This window comes from Puntigrus tetrazona, chromosome 15 (genome assembly GCF_018831695.1).
Source record: "Puntigrus tetrazona isolate hp1 chromosome 15, ASM1883169v1, whole genome shotgun sequence".
Classification (NCBI taxonomy): domain Eukaryota; kingdom Metazoa; phylum Chordata; class Actinopteri; order Cypriniformes; family Cyprinidae; genus Puntigrus; species Puntigrus tetrazona.
In genome coordinates, this window is record NC_056713.1 from 23,307,063 (window position 1) to 23,319,562 (window position 12,500).

The window sequence follows — 12,500 nt, forward strand, 5'->3', positions numbered from 1 at the left end:
TGGCATTTTGTAAATAATAAATTAATAAATAAATTAATAAAACACTATACATGCATTTTATGAATAATAAATGAATAAATAACCAAATTAATAAAACACTATACTGGTATTTTGTAAATAGTAAATAAATAAATAAACAACTCAATAAAATAACAATAAAAATGCAAACAGCTAAATTTCAAATCCTCACTTATTATTTAACTTAATGTACTAGTAATAGTTTTAACTGGAAAATTAATACAAATTAAATAGACATTTTTAAAAAACAATGAATAAATAATTTTATAAAATAAATGAAACAGTACAAAAATAACAAAAAAAATTAATGAATTAAATGAATTAAAAGAAAAAAAAGAATACATAAACACAAATTGATTACAGTATCAACAAGATTATGAAAATTAATATTACACTTTCCACCTCTATATATTAAACAAAACGTGCTAACGTGTGTGTGTTTTTAACGCAAAAGCATTATGGTATTAAGAACCTTTTAATCCATATTCATAATCGTTTTACAACTGTAGATCAACTTACAGGCATAATCAAGTCAAAAATGCTACTTACATAGCGCCGGCACACTTGTTTTTGGTGAAAACCAGACAATAAGGACGTGATTGATTGTGATAGTCCAGAGAAAGAAGCAGAACTGGACTGAAGATCAGATCATCTATTAAAAAGATGAATCAACATACATTAAATGAGCTATTAGTCACGTAACACATGCAGACAGACAGTGCAGACATATTTATATGATGGATAATAACACTTTTTTTCCCATTTTATTTTATATATAAAGATAAAAAGTTATCAAATATTATCTTAATATTATACATATAAATAATAATAATAATAATAATAATAATTATTATTAGTATTATACATTTTATATATAAATATATATATATATAAAATGTATTATATATATATATATATATATATATATATATATATATATATATATATATATATATATATATATATAATGTATAATAATAATTATTATTATTACTATTATTATTTATATTTGTAATATTAAGATAATATTTTGTAACTTTTTATCTTTATATATAAAATAAAATGGAAAGAATATATATATATATATATATATATATATATATATATATATATATATATACACACACATTATATATATATATATATTTATTATATTTAACTTTATATATAAAACAAAATTTATTATTTCCATCTAAAACAAAAAACTATTATTTATATATATATATATATATATATATATATATATATATATATATATATATATATATATATATATATATATATATATATATACATTATATATATATATATATATATAAATAATTGTTTTTTGTTTTAGATGGAAATAATACATTTTGTTTTATATATAAAGTTAAATCCTAAACATATTGTATATTATTAAACATATGTGACCCTGGACCAAAATAACAGTCGTAAGTGCCATTTTCTCAACATTTAGATTTATACCTCATCTGAAAGCTGAATAAATAAGCTTTCCTTGATGCATGGTTTATCAGAACGGGACAATATTTTGAAATCTGAGGGTGCAAAAAAACCCCAAAAACTAAATGTTGACAAAATCGCCTTCAAATATGTCCAAATTAAGTTCTTAGCAATGCATATTACTAATCAAAAAATGAGGTTTGAATACATTTACGTTACTAAATAGCTTCATGCAACGTGATTTTGAAAAAAAGAAAAGGAAAAATAGATGCATACAAGTATAAACAGTTTGAAGAATTCTGTCAAAAATAAGAGTTGCGCGTGAAGAACGAACGATGCAGCACGATATTAAAGCAGCCTGTTTATCACTTTTACCTCTATCTGTCCCAAACACCGGATGCGTAATGCATGCAGAAGCCGAACGCGTCCATCCTGCAGCACAGATCCGCGAGAAGAGCGGCTTTACTCACATGCTCCCGGAGCGGGTCTGCTTCTTCTCGCCGGTCCGGTCCCTTCTGCAACAGAACCACAAACTTAGAGCAGAGCAGACACAAACCATCCGTCTCCGCTGATCTCTCTCTCTCTGTCCGTCTGCCGGTTTCTAACCCACCACTCTCTCTCTCTCTCTCTCTCTCTCTCTCTCTCTCTCTCTCCCTGTCAGCCGGGACGCGGGATGATTTAACGGGCCCCTCTGAGCGCCACCGTAAATCGTTAAGGCAAACCGGCGGGACTCTCATCCAATCAAAGCGACGCGCTCGAGCGCATATTTCACATCCATCTCACCTGAGCGCGGCGCCGGGATTACGAGCTCGGTTCAGGTGCGATGAACACTCGCGTGCACGCGATAACGAACCGGGCAACATACGTGGAAACTATCTAACGGTGCTGCTCTGAGACGGCGACGGCGCGCTTTGATTTACGCGCTACAAGCACGCTTTGATCTTCTCCCAAAACACTGAACTGCAAACAGAACCAGCGCAGCGCTTTCGCCAGTTTGCCATCATGCACGTATTATTTCCAAGCGTGTCATATTTTCAGGAGCATATTTCAAACTATACCACATTTTCGAGAAGGCTTGGTTTGAGAATAAACAACAGCAGAAAGACAGTCTGTGTCAGATGCATCCATTCTAAAACGTAACTTTTAAATATAAAAAATGTATTTATTTTAGCATATATGTAAATGTATTACATATATTGTGTCACATTGCACCTGTTTATTAACAAAATATGAAAATGATATTATAGGTAAAATATTATACATCACTGAATATTTCTATATCTTTTTGCCTACACGATAAAAAAATATATTAATCATTTGAATAAAAATTTTATAAAATAATAATATATATATATATATATATATATATATATATATATATATATATATATATATATATATATATATATATATGCCAGATTATTTTAAATAAAATATTTAAAATATTTTTGCATACATTTTCCATCTTTATACACGTACAAATTGCAGCTGTTTAATAACAAAATATCATAGTAGTAAAATCGTATATATTATTGTATATATATTCTATATACTAAATCATATTTGTATAGTCTACACATGATTTAATCTTAAAAAATTATCATATTAATAAGATTAACCTAATAATAGACAATTAATAATTTGAAAAACAAAGCATATATATATATATATATATATATATATATATATATATATATATATATATATATATATATATGTGTGTGTGTGTGTATATATATATATACACACACACATGGGCCAGGTTATTTTAAATCATAAATAACAATAATAGTGTAAAAATTTTTTCGCATACATTTTGTAGCCTCATCACTATTTAATAATAATAAATGTATTGTTCTATACACCACACACTTTTCTGTCATACCTCAGTGAGAGATCAGTGCACTCATAAACTCAATAAACACAAGCAGACTCCAAAGTTGTTGAGAAGAAAGCCCCGGATGAGCGGCGCGAGCGGCACTTTGAGACACTTTTCCGTCAGCGACGAGAGGAAGTGACGCTGATCGATAACCGCGGGTAAACACATGTCGGTAAAGCTCACGACAACGACACGGACGAAGGAATAAAGACACCCACCGGCCCGCGCGGCTCCGCGGCTCGTCTGTCCTCCGTACGCGCGGGTTTTTGTGACGGTTGAGCGCGCGACCAACGTTTCCGCGTTTCTCCGTGTGAACGGAAACCAGCGCGCAGATTTACGTTCGCGTCACATCGCTTCGGTTCAAGCCCCTCCCACTGGAAAAGCCGCGTTTGTACAATACGGTCTTTCAACACGTACTCGCCGCACGCCGGCCGCGTAACGCGACGCGACGCGACGTTGCTGGAATCGCCCCGTTAAAACCACTGACGCGCGCCACGCTGCGCGCACGCGCCCCAATGCGCGCGCTGGTGCTGTACTTTCAAAACTAAAGAGCAGAGCGAAAAAACCCAGTCCATACATTTCTCCAATTAGATAAGCTTCTAAAATATTTTTTAATATTTTTTAAATATCTAAAAATGTAAAAATATATATATATATATATATATATATATATATATATATATATATATATATATATATATATATATATATATATGACATATATATATATATATGACATTATATATATATATATATATATATATATATATATATATATATATTTAATGGATTTATTTAATGCATATAATGTACACATGCAATTTCATAAAACTATTTATTTTGTTAAATTAATTAAATAGTATATATATCGAACTTAATAATAATATATACAAAATTTAGATATACATTTGATAATTTTATTCATATAACAGTTTATTTTATTTAAATTAATATCACCATGATAAATTATTAATATAAACAATATATGATATATCATGCTAAATGCATACACGATACATACATTTAATTAATATTGTTTTATTTGATTGTTTTGTCATCTTAATTATTATTTTAAACGATATATGATTTATACGTTCTTGTAAACTCTTTAAATAAAAATGACAGTATTCATTTCTGCCCCCCCAGTGTTTTATGTGTAAATATGAAATTAGCTTAATCTCTCATATGCAGTGTTTTGAGCGATGTAAGAGTGCTAAAGAGACAGCGGGTTAGTTATTTAGTGTTAGTTAGTTAGTTAGTTAGTGTGTGTGTTTGTGAATGTTCGTGTGTGTGATTTACAGTTATGGATCAGCATCACATTTGTAAATCAAAGCCAGCACTGTTTCTTTTATCGATATTTACATCCGGCGGCCGCCTGACTCGTGCGCTTTTCTGTGAACTTTAATTAATACAGTTTATGTGTGTTTATATGCGGGAGGATAACCAGACCGTGGCCGTCTTTGCTGAGGTTTAATCTTCATTTGACACCGCAGCAGTTCCTGACCTCTCATTAAACCAACTCTTTTATGCGCGCGTCATTTCTGTTTTTGCTACACGCAGTGCTTTGCTGATTACACTGCAATAATATTTCATTTGCGTTTATGTCTCTGGCAGACGTATACAACGTATACAGTCTATTCTGTACTAAATCCTTTCAGTTTTATTTAAAAAAAATAATGTAATAATAGAGCGATAAACAAAAAAATGAGAAACATTTGAAATAAAATGTTGTCATTGGCTTTTATTATTTTAATAATTGGATTAATAGAACAGAATATGGTTTATTCTATGACTTCATGAAATAAGTAGAATAACTTAGTTTTTTATTTAATTGAAATGTATGACTTATTTATCGTTTATCCACTTTGTTTTCGTAATTACTAAACCGGTTTGATTGTCGATTCTTTTTAATTTATTGTTGTGTTAATTTATTCACACGTTTATTTATTTCCGTAATGTTTTTTACATGAGATCACTGAGTTATTTAAATAAATGCAAATTATTTTAAATAAAATTTGCCCATTCGTTTGTAAATTATTTTTATTCTTAGCAATTTTCACATTCATTTATTTCCATATTTATTTATACATGTATACGTTTTGGAAGGTTTGATCTTCAGGTTTCAGATTTAGATTGCTGTCTTGCTGTACAATTATTTTTTTGAGTATGTATCTATACGTGTGCTTTTAATATTATTTTTCGGTGTAATGCTGACATCTAGCGGCGGACGTCGATACTGCACCGCATGAATCGCGCTGATATACGCGCGCTGCGTCAGCGCCATATCTGCTGCGCTGGCACATTTACAGACGCTTTTACCTCGCTGTTAATCCTTTTAACGAGCAAAAACCTGGCGAGTTATAACCCAGGAGCCACAAGGTGACCTTGCCCTTCATCTTCAGATTAATGCGACGTGAGTTTTGTTTACGGAATTTGCACCCGAGCGCTTTCTACACTGCGGCAGCGCTGCACCGACAGAACCTCACCAGCAGGGGGCGGCCTTGAACAGCGTAAAATATGAATAAAAGAAAGATTCGTTTAAAATGTAAGCACAAAGAAAAACAATTACAAAAGGAGGCTTGCATGGACTTGCATGCTATAATAAATCTATGTAGATTTAAAAAGAATCATTAATATTGTTTTATATTTTTATTTAAAGAATTGCATATTATATTAACATATTTATTTTATTATTAATAATAATAATGATATATATATATATATATATATATATATATATATATATATATATATATATATATATATATATATATATATATATATATATATATTTAAAAACAAAGAATATTATATTATTAAAATGCAGTCTACATTGATCATTTATGACATTAATAAACATCTAAAATAAATGCACAAGGACATTATACAAACTAGTTATGTTACATACTTATGCCAAAAAAAGTAAATTATTTTTAAAACACAGCCTGCACAAAAAAACAAGAGGAAAAGGGCAATGGTTCTGATATATAATAATGAATACATATTAAAATATTATATAAATTATATAAATTTTCATCCAAAATAAAGGTTTTTGTTTGCATAATATATGCATATAATAAATATGCACAGCACACATAAATAGGCCCTTTTATTTTGGATGTGATTTTATATATATATATATATATATATATATATATATATATATATCAGGTCCTTTTTTTTACATCATATATATATATATATATATATATATATATATATATATATATATATATATATATATATATATATATATATATCAGGTCCTTTTTTTTACATCATATATATATATATATATATATATATATATATATATATATATATATATATATATATATATATATATGATGTAAAAAAAGGACCTGACTTAACATATGTAGCCCCTGAAACACTGACATGTGCTTCAAACACAGGTGAGATGCGAGAGTCTTCAGGAATCCTCTGGAGAAGTTTAGCTTGAAGAGCAGAAAAGCGTCTCAAGCAAACATCTGTCATTAGCTCTGAGCTTTCAGAATAGACCAGCTGCTAATTTTAGCCGGATGTGAGGGGATTTAGTTTGCATTTCAAGCACCGTCAAGACGAACACATCAGCCTTTAAAGCCTCTGGTGTTGAAGAGAAGAAAGGCTTCATTTAAAGCCTCTCCGTAAATCTGCTCCTCTGTGATTTTATAATTATTTATCCTTCAGAATGTAAAACCTCCAGGAAACTGATTAGTCACGCTGTTACGCCACTGACAGCATCGCTTCGGCAAAACTCTGACTCAAATAACCCATAAACTTGAACCAAACCTATAAAAGCTTTAAAATACTGTCAAAAAAAAAAAAAAAAAAAAATATATATATATATATATATATATATATATATATATATATATATATATATATGACATTACATATACATACATATATAATATATATATATATACATACATTACATAAGATATATATATGTATATATATATGACATTACATATACATACCTTTATACATATATATATATATATTTTTTTTTTATATATATATATATATATATATATATATATATATACTTTGTATATATATATTTTTGTGTGTGTATATATATATATTTATTTTTTTTTTTATTTTTATTTTTTTATTTTGTAATTTGTAGTTTTTAAATAATCCTTTTTTTTTACGTTTGTGAAAGTAAAATAAATGAGTTGCCTTCCAGTGTATATGGACTACTGTTGACGTTTTTTAATTAGCCTAATAGTTTAACTCATCAAGGATGCATGCAATTAATCAACGGTCGCAGTAAAGACGTTAATAAAGATTGCTTTTTCAAATAAATGCTGAACTCTCTGTGAATCCCCAATCCTGGGCTAATGATGCTGAAAACGAAGCTTTGCGTTACAGGAATAAATGAAGTTTTAGGCTATTCAGGTAGTATTTTTACTGTAAAACCGAACAGGATGTGCTCGCGTCTAACTCTTAAAACACATCTGAGATTTCAGACAGAGATGTCAGTGATCGTGAACACAACTCTCCCTGCTGCTTTATTTATTCACCAAAACTAAAAATACCTCTCAAAAAGCCTCGTGTCTCTGGAGAACGCATCACCGTTCGCTCGTGTCTGTAAACGCTGAACAGACTCTCCAGAAATATCTATAAAGTTTTAATAATCCTTCTAATTCTGCGCGAATAAATATGATGAAAAAATACAGATAAAAACCTATAGCCACCATTTTAAAAGCTTGCGTATTTAAAGAGGCAGAAGACAAAACGTATTCTGGAAGCTTCGTAAAATTACTGTAAAATATCAACTATTTTAACGACGGTCGTGGATCAAAAATAACTTAATTTGTGCTCCGAAGATCTTATGGGTTTGTAACGACATGAGGGTTAATTTAGGGCGCGCTCTGTTCTCAGTGAAAACATCTTTATTAAAGTGATTTTTATGGCCTTTTATTAGAGACGGGATTCGAACTCGGGACAAGGGGGTGGAGTCAGAATCTTTACAGGTACCATCAATCTTTCAAGTTATATCAGAATAATTAAAACTCGGGATTAAAGAGAACGATGTCTCGTATTTAATTTCTGAAAGGTTTGTTTTTACAGTAGGCCTTGACAACCAATGAGAATCAACACAAGTTAGTTTGATGGTTTGTGCTGGTCCTTTGCTAACATAACCAGCCCTAGACCAGAACAAACCGGTTTATGAACGATAAAAACGATTAGAAGAAATCATTGACATAACTAACCAAAGTACACAATGATTTTTATTTTTAAAGCCGCGGGCGATGAAACCGCTTTTATTAACGTGACGATATGGTGCCTCTGTGTTGATCAAGGTTTGGGTATTGCACAAGTTTGACAAGTTCGTCCGAATTTTTCGCACGTTAAAAAACGAATACGACAATCAGCCTGTGTCGATCGCGTTTAAGGTCCTTGCGCTCTAAAGTCCGACATTTGTGTCCGTCATCCTTTCCTTGCCACGGATGCGAAAACGCACAACACCGAACCTGGCCCGAATTGTTTTTAGGACTGACTAAAGTCTCGGAGGCAGTGTGTAAACCCGATCGAAACAACGCGACGTATTTATTTTTTAACGTAACTGAAAGATCATTGCACACGGAGTCCGACATTTCCGCACGTTAAAAAATAAAAGTCGGACTTTAAGGTCATTGCACACGGAGGTCCGACGTTTTCGTCTTAAATTTTCGCACGTTAAAAAACGAATACGACAATCACCCTGCGTCGATCGCATTTAAGGTCCTTGCGCGCTAAAGTCCGACATTTGTGTCCGTCATCCTTTCCTATCAAAATACTTGCCACGGATGCGAAAACGCAGGACACCGAACCTGGTACGAATCGTTTTAGGACTAACTAAAGTCTCGGAGGCAGTGTGTGAACCTGATCGACACAACACGACGTGTTTATTTTTTAACGTGCGAAAATGTCGGACATTGCACACGGAGTCCGACATTTTCGTCGGAATTTTTCGCACGTCCTACAAAGTTAGAATCAGTTAATTTTGTTTTTGCATTTGTGCATCAGTAATAAGCATTTAGATAGGAAAGGATGACGAATGAACAAAAAAACGCATATGAAAGACTCAAAGACCCTTTACACTGTGTCTGAAACTTTCGTCCGTCATATAAAACAAAATCGGATCCAATTCGATTTTCTGCTTTTTTGCATCTGTAGCATGCATTTGAATAGGAAAGGGTGACAAATACTACTTTTAAAGATGTAATCAAGTTGCAATTTTTATTTTTGCATTGGATTACCTTTTCTTGCGTGGGCTAACTTACCCAACAGTGGTGTTTATGCTAATTTAAATATCTTTATACAGATGGGCCTTAATAAAAACAATAAAGATCTTTCTACTTCAGTGACAATAAGGAGAGCAATACTTGCCTGCTTGTAACTATACAGAAGAGCGATATCTTCAGAGTCATTTTCAGAACCGATCATAGTACGCCATGTTTTAAAGGGATCGTGCATTTAAAGAGACAGGCCTCAAAATGCAACGTGTACTTATAATAAACATAACATTATCTTGGAGGCTAAAACGGTCAGTCATCGTTATTGGTCTTAACTGTGATAAAGATAACATTTAAAAATATTCTTCTAGTACTATGAGTATAAGGGAAGTTAGTTGCGTAGAATAGGGAATATCAAAACCGTCCTAATATTGAACTTTATTTGCCTTCTATAGGTTTTGGCCAGCAGCAAGGCAGATTATGAGGATCTGGAACGAATCGCGCGCTAATGGTGTTTTTTGTGCTGATGGCAAAAGAAACACTGAGCCCAGACCAGAGTTTAATCGTTTTTTTTATTTTATTTTTAAATGATATTTTCCTCCTGTGGCAGGTTTAATGCTTTATTCAGAACTCTTTACGTAATGAACATGAACGTGTCCAGAATTAAGGTGCGAACATCAGCGAACACAAAAGAGCTTCCCAAGTCAGCAGAAGATCGTTTCAGCATGGCAATAATCAGAAAAAAAAAACACAAAACCAGGCAGACATCTTCAGTAGTACTTTTTTGTTTGTTTTCTCTCGTATCGCTAGCGGGACCCTGACCCTGACCTTTGACCCCTCCCCCCCTCGTTGATGCTGGTGCGGCTCCACTAATGGAAGACTTCTCATAAACCCAGCCGACAGCTGATTGGCCTTTACGTGGATGGATCCGACCCGACCAACGGGGTCGATCGCATTTAAAGGGGAAGGAACCTGGACTCCAGAAACATACTGATCAGGGAACTCGGCTGTGTTCAGAAGCTCATCCCAGCATACTAATCCCACCATTTCTGCAGTATATAAAACGCATACTGTGCGCAGTATGCAAATGTTCTTACGCGAGGCTAAGACGTTTACCTAAAGCGGAGCGGCTTAGTTATACAGCGCTTTATACAATACAGATCGTTTCGAGGCAGCTTCACAGTAACGAACGAGAAAATAACGGCGTCGATGTCGCAGAATGCATCAACTATGAAACGAATTTCAGCAGCGTTATTATTTAGCGATGCTAATTCAATCTAGCTCAACGGCAGCGCCAGTCTTGCGAAGCTCAAGTAGAGCGCTATCCCACAATGCAATGCATTCGACCTCCTATTTACAGTGTTTAATAAAAAAACGAACTACTCTTTTTCTCACCGTTTCAACGGATGCCTCACGCAAAATCGGAGCAGTCATGCAAAACAACCGTATTTATTTCAGACACCTGCTGAATTAGACATGCAACACAGTGAGAGGAAAAAAAATTTAAAAATGCAGTACACTAGCGTTTGGAACATTTAGCATCGCAAACGTTTCACCTACTATTTTTAAAAACCGTTAGGCAGTATTAAGTATATACCGCGCAGTAAGCAGTACGCTAGGACTCCGTTCTGAACACAGCCCGCGCTTTAAAAAAAGAACGAAAAACCGGGGCAGTATATTCTCTGGTTTGAAGTGGTTTAGTCCAGTTTAGTTAGTCCGAGGGCAGTCTGTGCTTTTGGCAGGATTAAAAACCCGATCTCTCGGAGAGAGCGGTTTAAAAACAGGCGTACGGTGAAATGAGAGCGGACGCTTTCGTTTACTGAATGAAAAACCGCCGTCCCTTCGCTCGGTTTTGAGTACATTCAACACGGAAAAAAAACTTAGTTTGTTTTCCTTGCTCTTTGCAGATAAAAGAGTTCGATGTGGATGCTCGTAAGGTTCGCCCGCGCCATCACTGGCTCGGAAATCGGTTGTGACATCATAACCGTACGCTCGTTAACATATCGCCGCCCACATTTACGTGCCGAGACCTAGCGGCCCGCCCCCCCGAAAAACGACACCATTGCTCTCCAATCATTTACATACACAAGTCTTAAAGGTACAGTAGCGAGCCTGTTTCGGAAACGGCGGGAAAAAAACGACACGTCGAGGGACGTTACGAGAAGGGATTTAGAGTAAAATGCTACAGAAGTGGAGAACACGACAGTGGAATGAGATGAAGACGCTTCCGTCGGAGCCTATCAGCAGAGCGGTTCCCGAACCCTCCAGCCAATCAGAGAGCAGTGTTCACAAGCCCCTCCCCCTCCTGCCCAGAATGAAAAAACAGAGCGATGATCGGAGGACACAATCGATATAAACATTCAAGATTAATGAGGTGAGCGACGTATAGCAGTGAGTGAAAGTGCTTTTGGCATTCATAAATCAACGTGTGATCATCGAACATGGCTTTAAAGCTCAGACTCCCGAAAGAAAACACCCTCACGCGTCTCCACGAGCACGTGACGCAAACAGACTCTTGCCGGACTTTGCATAAAATGTAAAATCATGTCCTGATTTTCAGAGACTCCTAAAATATTTTCACAGGCAAGAATTCAGCTTTTTTTTTAAACTATGTTTTTTTTTTTTTTTTTTCACGTTACTTCGTTAATTTTTGTTTCGGTTGATGTTTGTCGATGCTGAAGTTGCTGTTGTTTGTTCGGGTGTAAGAAAGCATTCAGCTCCAGGGGTCACCGCGTGTGTGTGTGTGTGTATGTGTGTTTGTGTAAATGTGTGTGTATACATTTACAGGTCAGTGTGTGTGTGTGTGTGTGTGTGTGTGGCTATGAGCCTTCATGATCGGTAGAGTCCTGGTTCAACTCTTTCCTGGTGCCCATAGTGGGAGTTCCTGAGTTTTTCCTGGACCGTTGCTTCTCATCAATATCATGCAGCGACGG

General features: G+C 33.9%; 2 protein-coding genes across 9 annotated transcripts in view; both read right to left on the bottom strand.

Annotated features, from left to right (window-relative positions):
• Positions 1-3,844, bottom strand: part of LOC122359171 (interleukin-1 receptor accessory protein) — a 30,482-nt gene extending 26,638 nt beyond the window's left edge. The window contains exons 1-3 of one of the 5 annotated variants that reach the window (XM_043259426.1): positions 3,559-3,674; positions 1,932-1,976; positions 568-670 (exon numbers count right to left, since the gene is read on the bottom strand). In XM_043259426.1, the coding sequence (XP_043115361.1) occupies positions 568-569 (2 nt within the window). In that variant the 5' untranslated portion in view covers positions 570-670; positions 1,932-1,976; positions 3,559-3,674. The other 4 variants (XM_043259422.1, XM_043259424.1, XM_043259423.1 and 1 more) reach the window with 4 other exon arrangements.
• A 6,276-nt stretch (positions 3,845-10,120) lies between these two features.
• Positions 10,121-12,500, bottom strand: part of fgf12b (fibroblast growth factor 12b) — a 44,848-nt gene continuing 42,468 nt past the window's right edge. For all 4 annotated transcript variants that reach the window (XM_043259237.1, XM_043259235.1, XM_043259236.1 and 1 more), the window contains exon 5: positions 10,121-12,500. This exon is cut by the window's right edge and continues 17 nt beyond it. In XM_043259237.1, the coding sequence (XP_043115172.1) occupies positions 12,387-12,500 (114 nt within the window). In that variant the 3' untranslated portion in view covers positions 10,121-12,386.